The sequence below is a fragment of the Babesia bigemina genome (genome assembly GCF_000981445.1).
Source record: "Babesia bigemina genome assembly Bbig001, chromosome : III".
NCBI lineage: Eukaryota > Apicomplexa > Aconoidasida > Piroplasmida > Babesiidae > Babesia > Babesia bigemina.
This window is the reverse complement of record NC_027218.1, coordinates 2,673,966-2,696,112: the sequence shown is the minus strand read 5'-3', so window position 1 is coordinate 2,696,112 and position 22,147 is coordinate 2,673,966. Positions and strand designations below refer to the sequence as shown.

General features: G+C 47.3%; 8 protein-coding genes across 8 annotated transcripts; 3 read left to right on the top strand and 5 right to left on the bottom strand.

Annotated features, from left to right (window-relative positions):
• Positions 1-165: 165 nt before the first annotated feature.
• BBBOND_0310930 (ATPase, AFG1 family protein, putative) lies at positions 166-3,720 on the top strand (the record flags this gene model as incomplete). Its single annotated transcript, XM_012913922.1, has 9 exons — positions 166-324; positions 359-441; positions 635-718; positions 756-1,244; positions 1,280-1,391; positions 1,468-1,614; positions 1,650-1,925; positions 2,047-2,451; positions 2,710-3,720. The coding sequence occupies 9 exons, from the start codon at positions 166-168 to the stop codon at positions 3,718-3,720; spliced, it is 2,766 nt and encodes a 921-aa protein (XP_012769376.1).
• A 1,240-nt stretch (positions 3,721-4,960) lies between these two features.
• On the bottom strand, positions 4,961-6,566 carry BBBOND_0310920 (Inner membrane protein yihN; the record flags this gene model as incomplete). Its single annotated transcript, XM_012913921.1, has 2 exons — positions 4,961-6,163; positions 6,201-6,566. 2 exons carry the CDS (start codon positions 6,564-6,566, stop codon positions 4,961-4,963), a joined length of 1,569 nt encoding a protein of 522 aa, XP_012769375.1.
• A 5,416-nt stretch (positions 6,567-11,982) lies between these two features.
• On the top strand, positions 11,983-12,765 carry BBBOND_0310910 (hypothetical protein; the record flags this gene model as incomplete). The annotated part of the gene is made up of 1 exon (XM_012913920.1): positions 11,983-12,765. The coding sequence occupies one exon, from the start codon at positions 11,983-11,985 to the stop codon at positions 12,763-12,765; it is 783 nt and encodes a 260-aa protein (XP_012769374.1).
• A 727-nt stretch (positions 12,766-13,492) lies between these two features.
• On the top strand, positions 13,493-13,750 carry BBBOND_0310900 (hypothetical protein; the record flags this gene model as incomplete). Its single annotated transcript, XM_012913919.1, has 1 exon — positions 13,493-13,750. One exon carries the CDS (start codon positions 13,493-13,495, stop codon positions 13,748-13,750), a length of 258 nt encoding a protein of 85 aa, XP_012769373.1.
• A 1,632-nt stretch (positions 13,751-15,382) lies between these two features.
• On the bottom strand, positions 15,383-15,745 carry BBBOND_0310890 (hypothetical protein; the record flags this gene model as incomplete). Its single annotated transcript, XM_012913918.1, has 1 exon — positions 15,383-15,745. One exon carries the CDS (start codon positions 15,743-15,745, stop codon positions 15,383-15,385), a length of 363 nt encoding a protein of 120 aa, XP_012769372.1.
• Positions 15,746-15,828: 83 nt separating this feature from the next.
• On the bottom strand, positions 15,829-17,136 carry BBBOND_0310880 (hypothetical protein; the record flags this gene model as incomplete). Its single annotated transcript, XM_012913917.1, has 1 exon — positions 15,829-17,136. One exon carries the CDS (start codon positions 17,134-17,136, stop codon positions 15,829-15,831), a length of 1,308 nt encoding a protein of 435 aa, XP_012769371.1.
• A 25-nt stretch (positions 17,137-17,161) lies between these two features.
• Positions 17,162-19,945, bottom strand: BBBOND_0310870 (hypothetical protein; the record flags this gene model as incomplete). Its single annotated transcript, XM_012913916.1, has 1 exon — positions 17,162-19,945. One exon carries the CDS (start codon positions 19,943-19,945, stop codon positions 17,162-17,164), a length of 2,784 nt encoding a protein of 927 aa, XP_012769370.1.
• Positions 19,946-20,836: 891 nt separating this feature from the next.
• BBBOND_0310860 (hypothetical protein) lies at positions 20,837-21,366 on the bottom strand (the record flags this gene model as incomplete). Its single annotated transcript, XM_012913915.1, has 4 exons — positions 20,837-20,970; positions 21,043-21,158; positions 21,232-21,279; positions 21,347-21,366. The coding sequence occupies 4 exons, from the start codon at positions 21,364-21,366 to the stop codon at positions 20,837-20,839; spliced, it is 318 nt and encodes a 105-aa protein (XP_012769369.1).
• Between the last annotated feature and the right edge of the window lie 781 nt (positions 21,367-22,147).

Here is a 22,147-nt window from a genome sequence, read left to right as displayed (position 1 = left end):
GTCGTGCTGTTGATGGTGTCGTGGCCTGCAGACCGTGTGTAGCACAGACATTCTGCTTTTCGCTATTCATTTTATGTGCGGAAGCTTGATTTGAGGCTGAACTCTGCGACGGCAGCCTTGCGTCGTTTCGCTGGAATAGTTACGGATCGTGGTAGTCTCGGCAGGATGAAGCAAAAGAAATCGCCGATGGTCGATAGCGACTCCAAATCCGAAGATGAGTACGAGGTGGAAGATATTCTGGACTTCCGTATGTTTAAAAAGCAACCGAAGTACCTGGTAAAATGGAAGGGCTTTACAGACGCGGACAACACCTGGGAACCAGAGGTAGGCGGCCCTTCTGTCCACTAACACGGCGCAGTCCAACCTGAGCAATTTGCCTGCGTTCGAAGCGAAGATGAAGGCGCTGAAAGCCGAGCGATTGACTCCACTGCAAAAGACACAGTAAGTCGTCGTGCATAAAGTGCAATGGTCGGTGATTCCTAGCGAATCCACCCTGATGTTGTCTATTGGAACCGTTTGCGTGCTAATTATGGCATATGTGTGTGATCGGTGACATTATGGTTTCGTATGTGCGGTCATGTAAGTGATGCGTGTCACCACCTGACGGTAAACGGCGGCTTTAATATGCGTGCAGTCCAAGTAGCTCGAGCACCTCTAGCCGTGTTGAGAACCGTCAGAAAATGCCCCACACCCCCTCAACCACCCAGCAAAGCCAACAGTGAGTTTGGGGACAGCGTTCCATGCATCCTTGCCAGGCAGTACAAGAAGCAGAAGGTATCACCAGAGCCAGCAGCAACAACTGGTCAATCGTCTGACAAGGTCGACCCGGCCCAGGTTTCCCGCGGTACCAAGTCAGTGAAGCCTGCTGGAGACCAAGCGGCGGCAACAACGGAAAAGGCTCAGATGCCAACTGATGAGAAGGCCAAGGAACCGGTGAAGAGCGTGACACAGGTTGCTGCCGAAACCGAGGAAGCTGTTGAGGTAGAAGACTTGTTAGATTACAAGCCGCGTTTTAAGAAGGATTACTTCCTCGTGCGTTGGAAGGGTGACTGGGAGGATTCGTGGGAGCCGCGCCACAACCTGCTGATTGTTGGCGACCTGATGAACAAAATGATCGACTTAAAGATGAGCTATTTGCGGATTTACGGCCCAAGCGACATGGAAGAGCAGGCATTCGTGACTGTGCAGTCCATCCGCATTTCGGGGTCAGCGACGCTCTCTGCCGTCGTTGTGGAGATGACCAGGTACGTTGCCGCCCAGACACCCTCACGGTATGCAGGGACACCGAGAGCCGCACGCTGCTTCCACTTCAGGAGGTGAGGCGCAGGTGGCCACAGCAGCTGCTTGACTTCCTGCTATCCAGACTGCGGTTGCGCGCTTCTGGCGAACCTGTCGGCGACCGCCACAGCGGCAGCACACACCTGCTCACATAGAAATGATTGGTGAGCTTTGTCATTCGTTTCGTAGCACATCCTCACACTATTAAATATAAGTGCCATGAGCCTTGCGTACTCTATCAGATCATTGGTCGTTGAGGTCTCCGGTCCGCGCAAGCACGAGCTGCGCGACTGCCTTGAGAAGGTTCGCCAGGGAGTGGCTTTGGCGACGCAGCAGGTACGAATGAGTGTGTAGATGCTCATAGAAGTTAGGGAAGGAATATATCGTCGGTGGAATTTGCCCATGTACCCCGCAAAAGGTGGCGAGTGACGTACCTCAAGTCTAGGTTCAAGCACCGGAAGGCTATCAGGCACTATGTCTTTGAGCGGTATACGCACCGAGTATCGTTCACAGCGCCCTTTGATCTCGGACCAGCCCTCAATTGTGTGCTGAGTAGCCTGGTTGGTGGGCTACGAGCGAGATGCTCCTTCGCTTGGCAATTCGGTTCCATCCCCAGTGTTGACGCCTGCCGGCGTGAGGATGCTATAGTGCGTAGGCTAGAGGCTCGTATCGCTGCGCAGGAACCGCAGTATCCGGAATAAAAGGATGACAGTTCCGTCTTGGGTTCGGGCCATGCGACTCCCGTTCCAGAAGCTGACGCCGTCGCAGCGTGAGCTGTGCGTCCAGCTGGAACGGGTCAGAGTTGCCGTGGAATCACGAATTGAACCAGCTCCGACAGTTAGAAGCTGGTTTTCGCGGCTCAAACCGGAGGCACCGCAGCCCGCAGTGCGGGGGATGTACATATATGGCGGCGTCGGTCAGGGGAAGACCATGCTGATGGACGCCTTCTACGACCAAGTTTCGTTGCCCAAGATGCGTATGCACTTTCACGACTTTATGATCCGTGTACAACGTGAAATGCATCTGCACAAGAGCGACTCCGGCGGTACCGTCATGGGCACCGTTGCGAGGAGTGTTCTGGGGGACGCTCGCCTGTTGTGCATGGATGAGTTTTTCGTGAACCACATCTCAGACGCCATGGTGCTGAAGCCGCTTTTCGAAAACATATTCCAAGTAGGTTTATTTCGTCTTATTGGGTTTTTAGTGTCATGATTGATGAGTGTATGCTACATGTTTGTTAATTGCATACATGCGGGCGTGCTCATGTTTGGGCGCTCTGGGAAAGTTCCCGCAGCATGGCATTATAGGGATATTTGCCGCTACATTATTTCATAGCAGCGGTATCGTGTGCGTACATAGCTGTTTTGTGATAGGATAGTGAATCACTTGGGTGTATGTGATATGCGTGTCTTCGATGCAATTAGCGTACAGATGGGCGTGGTGGTAATATGCACCTCAAACAGGCCTCCTGAAGATCTTTACCAGGGCGGTCTAAACCGTGAACGCTTCCTCCCTTTCATTCCGCTGTTGAAGAGCCACTGTGACGTATTTAACCTGCAGGCGCACGATTTTCGACAAGAGCACAACTTCTCAGATTCGTCTAGCAATGTGCAACGGGTCTACTACTTTGACCCTAAAGACGACGAGAATGCACTCATGACTGCTTTTAGGGGGGACAACAATGCGACAAGCATAATCGAAAATGATGTTGTAAAGGTATCGGAGCTGCGATCCATCACCGTGCCGTTATCAAAAGGCGGAGAGGCGTTCTTCCGCTTTCCCAACTTGTGCGGTTCTTCAAACACCTCTGCTGGTAGCAACGATAAGGTGGAAGTGTCGTTGGGCACCGACGGTTTTATAGCGTTGGCTGAACGTTTTCATACCATCTGGATATCGCAAGTGCCCCAATTCGATGCTTCAAACCATATGGACGGGCGCCTGCGCAGTTTCATGCTGCTGATTGACGTTCTGTACGAGAGACAGACCAAGCTGTTGCTTGCCTCCAAGGTGCCACTACTGCAGTTGTTTGGAAGGACAGGGATAGTGAAAGTCGCAGAGGATTTCCAAAGTAGGCTATACAGACGCTATGCGTCGGTGGAGGAATTTTGCAATGAGTTCCCAGCTAGTCTATCAAAAGACGAATTTATGAAACTGGGTGATAGTTTAGGCATGTCAAGTGGTCACACGGGTCTATTCTTCAACGCCGTACACGCCCCAGACGAGGAGTCAGTTGGGGCAAGGCGAATATGGGACATTTGCGAGAACCATCGCCTTCTGTTACATGGGAAGCCGCCAGCAACGCCGCATCTGTATCGGTTTGATATACGGGATGAGAACGTGATGGAGAACGAATTTGTCTGTTCACGCGCTCTGAGCAGACTCTTTCACATGTGCTCCGGTAACTACCTGCAGCAGCACCATGAGCGCTTCGGCGATAAGTGACAGCAGTTATAATGATCCCACTTATCTGATCACTAATAGTACGGCATCTGCGTAAAACAATCGTATATGTTTTGTGTACAAGCGTTGCGTGTGGCATTGTGTATATTTTAAGTCCCCGTAACGATTGGTGGTCAGGTTGACCATCTCGACGGCAGTCAGGTTAGTCGAATAGAGAGTTGCAAAGAAGCCTGCTTCATGGTAGGAATCAGGATTAAACCTTCATTCGAGAGAGTACATAGAATACAGTAGCGAATCAAACTAGATCTTTGGGAATGTGGAAACTTGTATGACCTATGTGAGGTTGTTAGGCCTGAAAGGATGCCAGATCTGTATGTTTGTAGGACACAACGGCATTTAGCAGCGAATTCAAGATGCCCAGCTAATTCACACTTGAAAACAACACGACAATTTACATGTAGTTATCTGAGTACTATACACTATTATACACCAAGTTGACTAATAGGGTCTTCGTCGAAGTAGTCGACGTCCTTGTACAGTGAGACCATCTTCCGACCTTTCGTGTGTAAGGCCTTGGCGCGAATATGATTAGAGCGGTTGCGTAGGAAACCCACGTGACACACCAACGTGTGTGTATATGATGTGGTGAGATGGACCATAGTGCGACGAGGGTATAGATGAATGGCTCTCGGATGTTGTCGAGGAAGTTGTCAATGGCGGAAATAAGATCTGCGATAGGCTTGCCGTTGACAATTTCCTGTAGCTTAGTCATAACATCAGAGCACTTGACTGTCAACTGCGATTCCACCTCCGGCGGCGTGAACCCGTGTAGGTAGAGGAGGGGCAGTGCAGTGGCTGCGGTTGCAAAACGCCAACGCGAAGCCCCAGGACTGCATCTGATAGTGCCCTTGAGATTATTCCAGTTTATGAAGCATTCATATGGATTGGAGCGTGTAGAGCCAAGACTGGGCGTTGTTGGTTACGTTTGGTACAGTCCGTTGACGAGGCTACGTCAACTGTTGCATGGCCTACACATACCCCCCAGCATAAACATCAAACGCGCCTGACGGTACGAAAATCAATACGCGTTATTACCTCGGTTGTTTCATTGTTGAACATCCATAGTGTGCCAAAGCCGTGTATGCTCAACGCACGGAGAGAATCGAAGATTCCCCTCATATGACTTGCAAAGTGCGCGTGGAAATTTTGTAGCCTCTTAAATCGTCATAGCCCTTTTCCTATCCAGGTCTATTTTCCCTGGCACCTCCACTAATACGCCCTGTTACTGCGGCAGTTCTAAGATTGGCCGTTCCCCTAGCGTGTTAGATGACAAATCCAATTCATGTAGACGATCTTCTGTTATTGGCTCTTCTTCCCTTCTGCCCTGCTTTTCTGCAATCATTTTCTGCTTCTTTTCCTGTCTTACAACCCGTTCCTTCTCATTTTTCTTTTCAACAATCTCCTTATCCTCCTTGTATCTGCCAAACAATGCACCATAGCACGCAATGTTGAGCAGTGACCCTACCACGATCATGTACATGGTCGATTTCCTCAGAGCCTCGGTGTTGTTATCTTTCAGCGCCGCATCCATGTCATCAATTGCCTGTTTCGAGGGGGCGTAACCGTGCAGCTTCTCTGACACGTACGCGAAGATCTCGACGAAACTGACGCTTATAGAAATACCCGATATGCACTGGATTAGGGCGGATGCGGTAGCCTGGTACTTTTCTTCTATTGCTTTCCTCATTATAGGCCTATCCACGCCACCAACCGTAACCAGTGTCGCACCTAGAATCGCAAACTCTATGTAGTGATACCACATCAGACGTCCATCTGGCGCAGGGGACACGAAGAACAGAATGCAGACGATTAGTCGCACGCCCATCACAACTATGCCGGCAATGAGCTCACCATAATCCGTGTGCAAACTTGCAATTTTGTCTATAACTACACCTCCTGCCGCAGTTCCTGCTGCGCCGCCAATCGTCGTGACTAAAATCGCAATACCAACCTTCATGTCTGACACACCTAAGTATTCCAGGTACGTGATCATGTACGGCAGAGTACACATCGGAGCCTCCGCGATCAACATCGTAAATATACACAGAAATGCAGTCGCACTTGTGAAAACTGCTTTAAATGCCCCAGACATTTGCTCGATGAAGTAGCTCATGGATTCATAAGGAGAGATTAGTTCCTCAGTAGCTTTCAAACTAAATATAATCGCGATGCCTACCGAAATCCACACGTAACCCAACACAATGTATGACACGCGCCAGCCGATAAATCCCAGCAAGATGTTTTGAGCAGCCTCCGTGGTAATGGCGGCACAGATCATACGGCCAATGCAGTTCAGCGCGTGAAGACGAGTGAACGTGCTGCTGCTGCCGGTACTCTGCCCATCATCTTCATCCGAGATAATCTTTTGCTGAACTGGGTAGATACAACCAAATGCAGCACCGTGTAAGAAACGCAAGAAGAGGATCTGCAGACTCATGAGAAGTGAAACATTTACAACCTACCGACGAGTACCGTGACGTGGAGCTTAGCAAGATGGAGGCTATGCCCATAAATAATAACCCGGCAGACATCACCAGGTTAGTTTCAAAAGCATCAGCCAGCAACCCCCAAACTAGTGAGAAGCACAAGCGCGACATGATAGACACGGTCATCAGCATCGTCTGTTGCCGCTTGGTGAAGCCCATAGTTGACTCGAAGAGCCTCATGCACAGGTACAACACCTGCTGTTCGTAACCCTCAGTGAAAGACACCACGTGGTACAACACCTGGCCAACGACGCCATAGTTTACAGGCTCTTTTTTCGGTGCCTGTTTAGCCGGTGCAGATGAGTCATGTTCTGCAGTTGATAAAGGCCGTGGTTCAGACATCGTTCTACGTAATTACTGGTTTAGCATAATCCAGCAGGGTCCAAAATCAACTACTGATGGCGCGTAACATAAGGATCACAATATGAACAACTACTTTAGGCAACATCCATGGTTCTATATTTCATAACCACTCGGCGCGATACAATCGCTTGGAGTGGAATTAAGGGTGACATCACAAATCACCCACTACGTTAAAATCACCAACGACATGGTTGTATACACATTGCCCTACACTCAAGAACAAAACATAGACATTTACATAGAACTTAAGGAACCACAGTAAACATTTTTTATCATGAATTACTGAAATGAAAATATGTACACTTATGTAAAGTATGCGTGGATCCCAGTCCTAAGACCTCTCCATTTTAAATCAGAAAATTACATCCATCTCCATTGGCAAAACGTTTCAACTACAAATTGCCGTGATCCATAAATATCTTATGTTATTATATTACTGTATCCGATAAACAGATCGCTGCGAATGGAAATTCTACTTCAGCAGCTCGATAGGCACCGCAATAGGTGGACATGTGATGGTCGATCCCTCACGGAATTCACGAGCACCACAAAGTCGCGATTAGTCAGCGACGCAGTAAGCAAACGATATGTCACGGGCTTGCGCTGAGCATCAGCTATTTTGGTATTCGGTGAAATCCACTAAATTTATCGGATCCAGCTAACACGGTCTAAAACGGTGCACACCGTAGCTTGTAAAATGCGGATATTCACAATTCCCGTCGTGTATACGGATATTTAACCGTGTGACGCTGGAAAACAACCCGCCAGATTGCATCCTGAACACGATACGTGTGACGCCAATAACCTTGTCTGCCGTTACTACGGATGCACCGTGCTGAATGAAGATTGTAGCAGCAATGCTGGCCATCAACACATTTCATATATAAGAAATGCCACGTGAGAATTTGTGATGCCAGCTAACTGGATACCCACAAGTGAAATGGTTATTCGTCGAACTGCTTGTTGTGTCTATCTGCGATTCCGACTCAATAGAATGCCCAAAATCCGGCGATGTCGTATATTATATTCAATAGGTCGTTATGCATACATCTCACCGCCTGGCGGGCTTTTGAACGAGTTAGGCCATCGCGGCATTCCGACTCATCGAAGCCCATCGCCTTCATTACCTTGCCCATACGCTTAACCTCAGCATGCGTTGATGTTCCAGCGGACTTCACATCGCTACCTATGGACAAAGCGTGTAGGCCGGCATATAGCATCGGAGCGATCCCCACGAGGATTACTGCGCAAGCCTCCGGATTTTTAGAGCATGATGCTTCCCACGTCGCTTCTGAACTGTAAGCAGACTCATACCGAGCAGGGTTTGTAATACTTTTCAATAAACCCGCACAACTATACGCAAGGAGATCTACCCTCGCGGCCATGTGATTAGGTTTTAAGCCCCCGGTCCTGACGACGTTCTCATAATCGCTTTGGTGGGTTGCAGCAAAGCGCTTCAAATTTATACCGTCGGTTTTATTCATAGGTTCCAAGAATCTACCCAGTAGGTCTTCTGAATAATATACATTCTGAAAGTCTCTGTTCTGCAGGAACTCTTTAGAATGACGTTTCACTTTCTCCAGGGATGGTACAAGCGTCAACCCAACGGGCTTGTCCACAAGGAAATTGTACAGTGCATAACCTAAAACCTGCGTGTTGAACCTAGACGATCCCTTGACGGCTATCAGCCAGTCAATGCACTCCTTGAGGTTGCGAGGTGCCGCGGCCAACGAATTGTACACCATTTTGTATAGATTCCCCAAAGTAGCCGACTTCTATAAACGCGGGAGTTGTTCGTATATTTGCAGGTTAGTATACAAAACAGGCCTCGTATATGAGCACCTGTATCTCAATGGCTGGGCAGCACGACGCAAGTGCCGTTGCCTTCTACTACCATTGTGCTTTACAACACTCTACAAACCCGCATACACACCAAACAGCGAAATATCGAAGGCGGAAAGATGCTCATGATGCCGCATCGCAGCCACGTATACCCAATTAACGTGACATGCAGTGAGCTGAGCGCGAGCCATTGTCTATACACATTCCAGAGAGCAATGGCACACTCGAATAATAAATGCGATAGAACAATATGTAACAGGGTAGACGTGTATCCTTTGATTATTACGGCAGATTGTCGATAGTATGTTGCAGTGCCTATGGGCTCTCGCGGGACCTGCTTGCTATCGACACAGCAATGGCAGGGTGACGAGTTCAGGCGCGTTTGCAATGTCTCATGCAATAAACATACGTATTTATGTTTTAACTGGTTACAGCAACATTTGTTTCGAGTGCTTAACGACTGATAAAAGCTGCACATTACGACGTTGATTCGCCTGCCTCGCAATAAATTGACGATATCAGCCTATAAAAAGGCACGTTGCGTAATACAGTGCGTTAACGTATTTATTACTACGACGTCTGCCAGAATGACGCTGTGTTCATGTGTTTAGTTACGGTATTTAAGGTTTAAATAAATGTCCTATTTTGAGCGCTAATAGATCAGTTTAGTCTGCCTATGTCATCCCAATCAGTGCAACAGCTTGCCAGTGTCAGAAAGCCTAACATGGTCTCGAATTTTGTCAACCGAATCAGCATAGGGGTTTCTAGATGCAGCAGTTAAGTATGAGGCGGACGGCTGTGAGTCATTACTAAATGCGGTCATTATTCCTATTCTCAAACTCCGGGCTTTGTCGGGATATTGGTAGAACACTACGGCTAAGAGGACTAAGAATGCAAGAGTGCCAAATAATACACATAAGCGAACTATACACCAATGGCACCGACAGGCGAACAAATTTCTACACCTCGCAGAATCCTTATAATAGTGTGTCTTTTTTGCTTTATGTTTTGTACATTGTGAGCAAGTATCATGTGCTTAACAACACCAGGAGCAGCACTCACAATTTGTTTCATCACATTTAGACCCACATGAACAAAAACAACAGTTACATTTATCTCCTTTTGTACAGCCTTTACCGCCGCAACAACTGCCGCTGCCATTAGAACACTTATTTTGCCCGCATTCACACCGCTCCCCCATCGTTGCCTCACTTTAAAAATCCTGTACAATTCTTAACCTACGCAGGCGGTGAGAGCAATTGGGGTAGTGATATCGTAGCTACAGTAGCATGGTCAACAGGCAACGTATTTTCTGCCTGTGTTGGCCATCTTTAATCGAACGGAATCGAAAAACTTTCCATGCATCTTGTGTTTAAGATGCAGGGCAACGTATTTAGCATAGATCCACGAGACTCTACATTACCCACTGCATGCGAACGTTGCCCAGTTCACACTATAGTCGTTTCCGTTGTATTTCCAATTATGATTACGAATTGTAGCCTGTTCCGTCATACCCAGCGGTATCCTATTGTGCGCTCTAGGTATCAATGATTTGGTAATTTAGCCAACACCAAATCGTTAGTGGAAAAAATAATGATGAGGGCAAACAGGTTCGTACTAATAGTGAACCGCGGTCATTTATACGTTACCACCACCCCTGTATTTTTAGAACTTAAAATACTAATTACCTCGTTGACTGTTTACATCACAAAGGTTGCCCCAACACCATTGTCCCAATAGCGACATCTGTATAACGCTATACTGTTGGTATACGCATTGCTGCAATCCGTCTGCCTATACATTGCGGGTTTTTATCTTATATTCATTCGTAAGCGGAGTGTTAGCTCACATCACCAACTTCTACGTCTTTCAACCAGCACAGACCGGATGATCAATAAAACAGCAGATCTTTGGAGAGCATTTGGCAATAAAATATAGTTAGGTATAAGGAATGTCTTCAGCGATTATTTTTTAGAGACGCATAACCAATCCCCGTAAAAACCTGTATGCGGTGGTAGAGAGCAGCGCATTTTGTCACGTGTTTACAAAAATGTCACCGATTGGCGAGTTCGCACATCATAATCCCACTGATGGTCACTGTATTCAACCAATCAGCGTATCTTTAAGCCTACTCCGACACGTTCCCCGCAACTGTAATGGCGACAAAGCATGAATTGAAATATACTAAAGATTTTGACGACGACTCGTCGCATCGGATTGTAACGTAGTTACATTACTACAAATCAGTGAGTTTCTAAACAATTTCGCCTTATGTCGTACGTTGTGAAATCCCCCATCGTTGAGCAAGCGCCGATCTCTGGGCGTGTTCGACCCAACTGATGACCAGATTCAATTGGACACAACTGTTATGCAAAAATTATTGTCTGCGAACAATGATTACATTGAATTTGATGTTGATTGTGCCATATCCTTCGCAATTTATATAACCACAGCAAAGGTTGACGTGTAGACAGCTTACTCACCATCGCACTGATAGTAAGCATGATGCTATTTTAGATAATTGCGACGTCTGTCTTAGATATGGCAGCTGCGGTAGATGTTTTAAGACTAAATTAGGCGGGCTTATGGTTATGCCGTTGGTTAAATGTGTTGACATCCCTACCGTAAAGGGATGCCGGTTGAAGATGAGATATGTGGCTTAAATGGCAGGGTATAATTAGACGACGCCAAAGATTCACGATACGCATTGCAATGTAAATGGGCGTAAAGGAACTGCCACATGTTGTGAGGAATTATGCAAACAAGGTACCCTTTCATCTGCATCCCTCATTCGGTACGTGTCAAGTAGAGTTGCTAGAACATGGTGGCCTTTAATATCGACGGTGTGGGTATAACATTGTAACTGTGTCGCCATATTCATCGTATTTGCTAGTGTTAACGGCCAAGGTACTGATGAGGGAGACGAAGGGTTATTATGAAGCGGGTGAGCAAGGGTCAATCAACCGATGTATATGTAACACCCATTGTGGATAATCGCACCCTTCGAATTTATGTAAGCACAGCGGATCAAGCAGAGGTTTGGAGTGCCATCATTCAGAGCAGACGCTGAATTGGCGCATACGAACGCTGAGCATGATTTCACACGTTTGGAGTACAAGAAGCATTTGTATGGAATTTGTGGGACTGTGCAGTTACGTTTGCAATAAATATCAATATCTGGCAGCAAACTTAATGAACTCAACAGTCGATACAATTATACGCGTTGCCACATGCTGCAACGGTCGTCCCACAGCGGAGGCAGAGGTAAGGCGGCGTTATATGGCTGAATCGGCATCTGCGTCATTGAGCAACAGTCAAATATGACGTTTTAATCATTATCTGGACGACTTGCCTCGTCTACGCATGTAGTGGTACGGATGCTCAAGGTTTCACTGCTCTGGTATTGCGGTTCAAGTTCGCGTGCGCAGTTGGATGCACAGAGCATCGCATGTGTAAACGTAAGCGCTGTATGACTCTGATTTTCAAAATATGGTAGAGCCTTAAAATGTATACTCTGTTGCCCTGGATGGCGTGTGAATGAAGGCAGGGGAGGATGGCGGAGGGGAAGGGAACGAACAAGTGTGGATGTGATTCAAAATTGGAAAATGGGCACAAAGAGGGGCCTTGTGATGAAAGGAATTGTGTAGATTGCTATGTGTGTTGTATGGCCGACTGTCCTGGATGCAAAGCGTTGCAATGCGAAGAGCAAAATGGGTGTAAATGCAACCTTTGCGACTGCGGATGCCAGAAAGACCCAGAAGTTAAAAAGGGCACAAAGGCGTGCCATGAGATCAACACAGATAAGTGTAAGAATTGCCTGACAAAATGCAAAAATGTAAAAAAAGGTGGCAGATGTAAATGCTACCTTTGCAACTGCGGTTGCAATGGCGTGAATTGTCAGTGCTGTAAGACGTGTAACCCTAATAGCAAATGTAGTGGAACGTGTGACCGTGATGACCAACACAGCGAGAAATGCGCACACCAAGAAAGGGGTGCGTGCGGGGGAACAGTTAACATGGGCAAATACCACTGTGCGGAACACCGGGACAGAAGCCAATGCGACTTCAGCAGATGCAATCCAATCTACTTCGGCATCGGCAAATGCCGCTTCAAATGCACAAATTGCGGCAAACTATGTTCCCAAGATCAATGCAGGATACGGATGCGTATTATAATCGTCGTCGCGATCATTTTAGCGTTCTTGCTTATCTTGTGGGCCTTGTTTCCAAAAAAAGTCCGCGGGATGATGATTAGAATACGCGCCGCTCTCTCCAGCTCGCCCAGGCACACGGGCAGATCCCTAAGTAATCTCGTTGGTGATAGAATTCCCGACTAGATGAACATTCATCGCTACCCAGCCTCCCCTTCAAAAGTGATACTCTAGACTCGTGTAGAATGCGTAAAGCTTCAATATCGCGGCGGCTGTTATTGTTCACGCTTTAACTGCCATCATTTATCACAACGCTATAGTTACGGCACATAAACGTAGTAGCAACACACGGTAATGCTATTTTATTGCCTTCTTATCCTCACTGACGCCGGTTGCGTGAGACATGTAAAATCCAAAGCGGCGTGCCTGAGGTAGTAAATTTCGCCTTGCTAGCCTCTCTTTCGAGGGCGGCACTCATGACAGCCTACGCGTTTCGGTGCCGGCAATGTATGTAACATTTGCGCCTTATTCTGTGCCTCAAGTTACGTAAATAAAGCATATTAGATGTCCAACAATGCTGTGTTGTTATGCATCGTGTGGCTTGGTACAGAGCCATGTGAACATGGCAAGTTGGCCTCAGGTGGATGGATAGGTCAACTAAGTTAGGGTCAACATAGAATACCACGCAGGAAAAAACGTAAACGCAATTTCAATATCTATGTGTTGAAAGCAACAACTATTTTATATGCCCCTGAAGAAGTACATATAGCCTTATGCACGGAAAGAAAGCGGTGAGGCCGGACAACAGGGCGTACCCAGTCAAGACCGAGGAACGATGAATTCACTAGGCTGGGTAGTGAGATTCACCATGACGTAACACGGAGTGAAGCTCGCCTAATGGGCACAGGTGACCATGGAGAAGAAATCCAGTCGCGACGTAGAGGGGCGAGGACAAGCTATGGACTTGGGGACAAGCGTACCAGGAGCCGGCAAGACGGGACTGGAGGTGCCCGGCCTCAAGGCAGAATGGGGAATTAGAGCTATGCTGGATGCAACTACCGATGCCGTGACGATCGTAGGAGGAGGGAAGGTGGAGCAGGGTAAACTGGGGAGAAGCGACATGCCTCTCACCCCTCAACAGTTAGAAGGCGCCCCTGTCTGGAGGGCATAAATGCAGCTGGACGTATTGGCGTAGAGCCGGTATGCAGAGCGTAGCGACGCATATTAACGGCACTTTCAAGTTGAAACACAGCTCCGTGAATTATGTATGGCAATCATGAAGTCTTAACTGCTCCGGCATGGAGTGGAGGTTGCGTTGCAACCACTCATAAAGGCTAATAATTGAAATTGTAAAACTTTGTAAATACGTTGCGGATAGATGAGTCTTCGCTATTCAATCTCGATGGGAGACGCTGGGCTGCTGGGATGGAAGTGTCACTTGATTATTAACATGCGCCTTACCACATGCTGTGATATTGGATATACATAACATGTCAGCGTCGGGAGATGTTGGAACATGATTGCCCCAGCACAAAGTAGATGGCATGGTAGGGGAAAGGATAATTCCATTGTATATCATCAGTTTGCCAAAAGTGTTTTAGGCTTGAGGTGCGTTGTTCATTGCTGTGCAGAGTTTATTGTCGAGTGATGTTTAGGAAAGATGGATGGCAAGTGTGAATGTGGAGGCCTTAAGCATTGTACAGATATATCGAAGTGTAATTGTAAAAATTGGTTTTGTACATGTAAGTGTTGTGTCAAAATGGGAGGGATTGCCTTTGGCGCAACTTTAGCCGGTATTATCGGGTTAGTAGCCCTCGTTTTCTTGGTGCTTTACGTCTGCGCTAAAGTCCACAAACAAAGCCTCATGACAGTTTTGGACCAATTATACGATGCCTTCGCTGGAACCAAGCCCTCACTCCACTGATATCTCATAGCCTTACTGTAGCCATGTGACATCTGATGCAAATATTGGTGGTTTATATTACGAAGTCAGTTGCAATAACAGTGCCTGGTGCTCACACAGTAACGCAACACAGATTATAAGCATTTAAGGTCAGTGATAGTGTTGCTACTCCAGTGTAACCCCATAGTTCACGGATGTTGGGGGCCCAGTGCCAAGTACGCTTTTCACCTCTTGCACTGCGGCTCAGTTGTTAATACGCACCTAATGCATTCTAGTAGTGCTGTATCACAACGGGGCAGGGGGGATATTATACGTGGAGCTGTCGAGCAAGGCAAAAATATAGTGTCTCCGTGGACGGACTCAGTAAGAGAACACGCAGCATTAACGAAGTATGCGGAATCCGGTAATCCCACGTATAATGCGCAATGCATAACATTATTCACATCCAACAGGTAGTGATCCGAGAAACACATAAAATAGTGATGAGGGACATGAAGCCGAAAGAAGACTACGATTCCGTAGAATACCCTCAAGCCCAAACTGGATGGATGCCCGCATTGATGGCACCAGTGACGACCGGCAACGGAACGGAGTAAAACCCGCAACCGGTTTCAGCGTGAGGCGTTAGCCCCGCAAACACGAAAACCGGCCCAAGGCACGTAGCCACTATAAGATGAGAGAACACAATAATAATAATAATAAATTGCCTTACCACATGCTGTGATATTGGATAGCCATGGTGCATCAGAGTTAGATGATTGGGCATGACAATTACCCCAGCACGGGTTGGATGGCAAGGTAGGGGTGGAGTATGGGCATTGTGTATCGTCAGTTGCTGCAAGTGGTAGAGTGGTGAGGTTCGTTGTTCAGTGCTGTGCAGGGTTTGTTGTCAGGTTATCTCTAGCAAAAATGAGTTGGAAACAGGCGGGGGAGGGCATAGGCTACGCTCTTGCTGGCATCATCGCTTTTTCGGCCCTCGCTGTCTTGGTCCTTTACATCATGGGTAAAGTTTATAACGTAAGCCTTGGCGAAATATTCGGCCAAATACGTGATGGATTCCGTGATACCAAGCCTAAACTCCAGTAATATTATAGCATCACCTATTCCACATAGCCCTACTGTAGCCAGGTAACCTCTGATGTCAATGTGATGACTTCCAATAGCTGACACATTTGTTCCACATGTAGTTACATAAAGCCTGTTGTATAACCAGTGGTATTGCGATGCGGTAATTGCAGCTTCGTCGTTCTTGCTGGGTACCATGATAGTGCAGATCATACTCTAACACGCGTAAACACCACTGCCGTACTACGCATATTATGATCCACAACCAAGTATTGCAATACTTACCATTTCGTGCCGTGCAGCGCATCATACTCCTCTCCGCCGCAGCTGGGAGTGAGGATGGTGGAAAGGGTACTGCCCAGTTGTGATTCCTTAGGCAAATCCTCTTTCTTAAATCCCATCCTGACCCTGCTCTTGAGGCACAGGTTGCACGGGTCGAAGGGGTGCGTCTTGAAGGTGGAGTCCCAGTCGTCAGTCAGGAACGCCTGGAGGGGGGAGGGTGTCTTGATGTCACTGCCGTACTTACAATCTTGCCACCCACCACTTAGTTTGTCCCGATTACATTGCGCCTTCAGGAACGCCAACTGGTGGCAGCAGGCGTACGCGTAGTCACGCAGCTGGCAGAGGAGACAGGCGGGGTCGGGGGAGTAACGGAACTTACTATATACTGATTCAAAGCCGAAGGTAGCAAAGGCTTCGAAGTCATTGTTATGGGTAATCTTGTAGATTACGACAGCCGAGTAGAGGCACGCCTCGGTCAGTTTGGTGGTGACCATGGAGGCGGTCAGGGTGATGGGACCCCCAGTGACCTCGAGGGCATCTTGCATATCAAAGGCATTCTTGTTAGCATTCTTTAAAAGGCACTCAACATACTCAGTAATCATCCCAATGAATCCATATGTATTTAATCCAACAAACCAATAGAGCATTTCCCGGACTGTTTTGGGAGGAGGCAGATGGTCGGTGGCTGGGGGAGGGGGTGTATCGGTGGAGGAAGTGTCAACAGACCAAGGGTTTTGGCATTCATTTGTGCTAAATGGGTTAATTACACGTTCATCTGCCTTCCTTGGAGAGTCACGCGGCATCCCGGGATCATCATAGCCTTCAAGTCCGATACGTTCTGGCCCAAAGTCCAGATCGAAATTGGTGTTAGGCAAGCCTGAGAAGCCTTTATCCTCTGCAGGTCTTAACTCGTCTTTAATGATATCGGCCGTGTTGGCATAAGGGTCATCTAGGTCCACGTCGTTAAAAGTGCGATCTTCATGCGGCGGTACCTCTATGGAAAGACCGATCTCGGGTTCAATTTTGCGTACAGTGCGTTTTGGGAATTCTATTTGGAATTCCCTGGTTGGTTGTGGCTCCGTGAGGAATGTATCTCTAGGAATCGGCGAGGATGGCAATTCGGCGTCTGGGACGGGGGATCCGCCAAACATTGATTGTGGAACTGGGTAATTTATCTTTTGAGATATAGGGACGTTGGCATCGGATTTTGAAGAGTTTGCCAGGATGATGCCTTCCACTTCGTTCACAAAAGCAGGCGCATCTCCATTTAACTCTACGAGGGGAACAACAAATGTATTTCTAGGCATCTGTATTGGAATGTTAATATCTTTTTCAGCTGCATCGAGCATTTTTTAGTTCCTGATTCTTCATTCTCTGCCTTTTTTCTTCTTCCTTGTACGCTCTGCGCATGTTTGTGACCTCCTGTTGCCTCAAAATTAAATCGGTGGGATCCGGAACTGGCTGCCCATCTAACGATTTTGCATGATCATGATGGGTTTGATGCAGCAACTGCAATCGACGTTCTTCTTCATTCTGTTTGTCACGCTTCTCCGTCACTTCGTTCCCTCTAATGTTCACAACTATTTGCCCATCGTGACGGAATATTGCATGGTCAGCATCAGACACCATTGTACCGTCAATAACTACAGCTTTATCATCGTCCAGCCCGCCCTCTTCATCTCCTATTTTTTCTTTCACTTCCTCTCCGTCAACTGGAAAAGCCAGTTGACTGTCGTCAACACCAACTACTTGGCCATCGATACTGTAACTTTCATCTTCAGCATTGACCAGTGGTCGCTGCTCAATAGTAAACAGAGCGGGGTACCCACCACCTAACACATCTGGCTTGTCAATATTGAGAGTAACGGATTGGTCAGCATCGAACACATCAGCATTGTCGTAACTGTTTACATCGTTCTTTGGAGGCAGTGTTATTAATAGGGGCATTGAAGGTGTTGCATTTCTCATTTGATTATGTAGAGCCTCAATATATGCGTTATCCGATTTATCAGACTCCTGACGCTTATGCACTACATCAATCTCTGGAAGCATAGCCTCACGTTGAAGTTGGCGCTGTTCCTCCTTTTCACGTTCCTTGTCCTCTTTTTCACGTTTTCGTTTTGCTATTTTTTCTTCCCACGGTTGCAAAATTTCTCGCTTCTTATACTCCTCCCAAAGTTGTTCACTGATGGTATCATATTTATAGTTAGTGGTGGTGGGCTTTTTATATACTTTGTTACAGAATTGATTGCTATTTTCAGTGTCCCCTATGTTTAAAAATGTCGCCATAGTAGGCTCGAGACACTTTTTAACTGACGGAGGCTGACCACTTCCTCCTGCTCCACCGCCACCTGGACTAGAAGACGCATCAGCGTTGTCATCTCTATGAGACCCTCCACTACTTTGTTGAGTTGAGAGTGGAGAAGTCGCCTGGGCACCCGAGTCCTGACCACTACTAGTACCAGGGGCACCAGGTGACGCAGAGTCTAGACTCGAACTACTTGATGGCTGACTTTGTACCGCCTGTGTAACCGGTGAACTAGAAGTATTTCCCACACTGTGACCATTTCCTTGATCACCCTCCGCCTTCTTGCCCTGGTTCTGTGCACCCTCCGCTTTCTTGCCCTGGTTCTGTGCTCCCTCCTGTTTAGTTGGAGTTGGCTTCGGCGCCTCGGCTTTGGTGACAACAGGCTTGGCGGCCTCGGTTTTGGTGGCTTCAGACTCATCATCGGACAACTGATTCATCAATTCTTCATCAGAATCAACGTCAGAGTCAATATCATTTTCAAGCTCAGGCTCAGTCTCAGCCTTAGGCTCGAACCCCAAATCACTCTCGGGCTCAGTGTCGGGCTTAAGTTTAGGTTTGGACTCTTTCTTTCTTTCTCCATTTGCGCACTGGTCCCCATCTAAAATGTTCTTAAGTGTGGCCAAGCCGCCGTCATCCTTCTTGAGTTCGCCGATCACCGCATCCCAATGCGTCTTCAAATCCTCATAAGGAGTGGTGCCCGTTTTAAAGGACCTTCCGTCAAATGTGAATCCATAGGGAAACAGATACTTGGTGAGATGTGCACCAAGGTCGATGTAATATCGCGTTAGTATGGCCTTCCGCTTAAGATCAGTCTTTTTGTATTTGCTGTTTAACGGTTGTATTTGCGCTAAAATATTTTTCATTTCGGGCAAATTTTTTTTAAGCCAACTCGCCATCTTCTTCGCAATATTTTGTTTGTCAAGGAAATCATATGTACGCCCGTAGCCTGTGAAAGAAAATTGGTTGTTGGTGAACAATTTGCTGAGAGAGTCTTTAAGTTTGGCGCAATGTCGTTGTAATTCGCCCCAGTTAATGCATTTGTTTCTAGATTGTACATGGCCTTTAAAATCTTCTCCATCCGTTACCTTTTCAAATAATCCACAAAAATCTTGTACCATCCGAAGAGCGTTGGCCACGTTCGAGACGTCAACTCCGGAATTTTTAGACAACACCGACGTTACGAACACGTCACGAAATAATTGGTGATTCTCTTTTTCGCAAATCTTTATGAGGTCCGATGCCATTTTAAGACCCTGCGAATAATGACCCTGATAATCTGGCATTAACTCACCAGCTCCAAATCCTCCGGGCATCATGCCACCGTAGTCATCGTCAGATTCTGCAATTAGATACTTTTCAATATCCTTGGCTGTAGATTTCATCCGTTCAACCAACTGTGAATTAATTCTAGCGTACAGTGCTAGCGTCCCAACTTCTTGCTCTGCCCACCTCCCTCCTCCCACTCCGGCAAAGTTAGGGTCTACATTGTAGCGTATAAAGTACATCACGGAGAGAAATTTAGGAATGCATTGCAGGAGAGCATAGAATGCATCTCTAGCTTTATCAGGCGTATATGTGCCATGCCCTGTCTTTTGGCATAATTTAGTATGAAATTCGGATACTCTGCTGAGGAAAGTGGACAATGCTGCGTCCATTTGCTGTTCATGAATTTTTTCATACTTCTTTTCGAGCAGCTTTTTTAGACGACGGGTCACCCGGTATTGCATATGCTTGTCATCATGCAACCACTGCAGGAACTCCAAACACTCTTTAAGAGTCTTGAATTCAGGAACCTTGCCACTCGGCATATTTTCCACTTCCAATCACCCTCTATCCCACGCTTACAAATCACCACGGCAAACCTCCATGAATATGTGGACTGGGAAACATAAGGGTGATCACCCACTAATCCACTCTTACAAACCACCACTTTCAGCCTCCAGGACTATGTGAACTAGGAAACACTGGAGTGATCACACCTCTAAGGTGACGCCGCTTAACACAGCATGGCAGACAACTAAGTGTGCTGAGTGAAAGGGCTACGATGTGATGCGCTGAGTGACAACGATAGGCATCATACAGAGACAATGCCACACTTAAACCATATTGCAAAATCCATGAACCATCACAAGAATCCTATAGACATACCACTCACCTGAGGAGGGAAGGCGACAAGCCCAGGCAGCCATGCTGGAGGGAGAGGGTGTAGAATGATAGCGACGTAATATTAATAGTAAGCATTGTAGGTGTAAATGGAGCAGAAAATACAAACATTTGGTTAGACGTTAGGTGAGGCGGTATGTCACCACCTAGGCCAGGTGCTAGGTCACCTCACTGCTCATGCGATTGGTCATCAACGCAATCATTACTTTGTCTAGACATTAGATGTCACTTGCCAGTTAGGTGATCAGTGGAATATGGATTACGATGTTAGCGCCAACAAATTGCTATAATTAGCTGTAAAACGCGATGCAGAAGGGTATCTTGCGTACGAGGAAATCGCGGATGTTGCGGCCCACCGGAAAGCGGAAGATGCACAGGTCGAGCAGGATGATGACGACGATGATGGCAACGATGACGGCGGCGATGGCGGAGGGGGAAATGGAGGGATGGTCACCTCACTGCTTATGTGATTGGCCATCAACGCGATCACTACTGTCTAGCACATTAGATTTCCGTTGCCAGTTAGGTTATTGTAATCAGCTGCGCAGTAGATAGCGCACCCTGTGGAACGGCCGGACGCGGAAGTAGATCATGACGCAGATGACGAGGATGATGAGGGCGACGGCGGCGATGATGTAAGGGGCGGTGGATGAATCGGTGGTAGGTTGACCTGCGTGAGGCTCTGCACGGGAGTAAGAGGAGGGACCGGGGGGAATGCGTGGTTTTTTTGTACAACACTTACATTCACATGTATTCTCCCTGCCTCTACATTGAGTGTCACACCCCGACGGAGGGCATTCCTTGCTTTTGAGGCGTATCATACAGAACATGACACATTCAATGCACTTGGCGCTACCACTACATCCCGAACAACACCAGGGACAGCAATAACACACCTCAAGCATTTTACAACCCTTACCACAAAACCTACACTGATCCCCTTTCCCCATCTTCCCGCTCCCCTTCCACTCCCCTCAACCTGCAAACATATCAATCACCTCAGCAACGCACTCACCAACCTGCAACCATGAACCACGTGCCCTTACCGCTGCAACCGCCAGCCCATTCTTGCAGGGCCAGGCCATTGACACCCGTCTGCCGGCAGCTATACCACAGCCGCGTGTCATGCAGTACAGAGATACCAGTCCCATAGGGGGGGGGTATATGTAGATTGCTTACCTTGCCTCACATATACCTGAGCAAATGTATTACAGGTTCTTAGACCCCCTAAATAATGTACGAGCTGCATTAATAACTGCCTATGTTGCCTTCATGATGGATCATTAAAATGATTGCGATGCTGCTGGATTATTGGCCCCACCTGTCATCCGGCACGCATGTTATGCTACCAAAAAGCGGTGTCGCGCTTCAGTAGGCTATTTAGTTTTCTCAACTTAGAAATGATGGCAACACTATCCATAGCGTCTCACATAACGTTTTGTTGTTAATACCGTATCACTGCATGTTACACTGAGCTTCAAATCCCAACCGTGATGGTGTCGAACCCCCTGTTGAACTGAGATTTCCCGAACGCTGTTCACCTGCTTCGGCGACTCACCCCTTTTCCACCATGTTTGCCATCGTGTTACTGATTAACATCTCAATATAAAAATTTCGAGATTTTGTTGTTGCCCATCCCATCAATCTGTGGGCTGTCACTGGGTTGGGCAGCACCTATACAGTCGCAATTTGCATTTACCAATGTGACTTACTGCAACATGACATAACATCTCATAGAGTCTATCGTGAGCACATGACGATGAGTTGCGGCACTAGGCGTCTGTTTCGCAACCCATTGTTCGACACGGCCAAACACCGAATGGTGGTCGCTCATCAACATCGGTGAA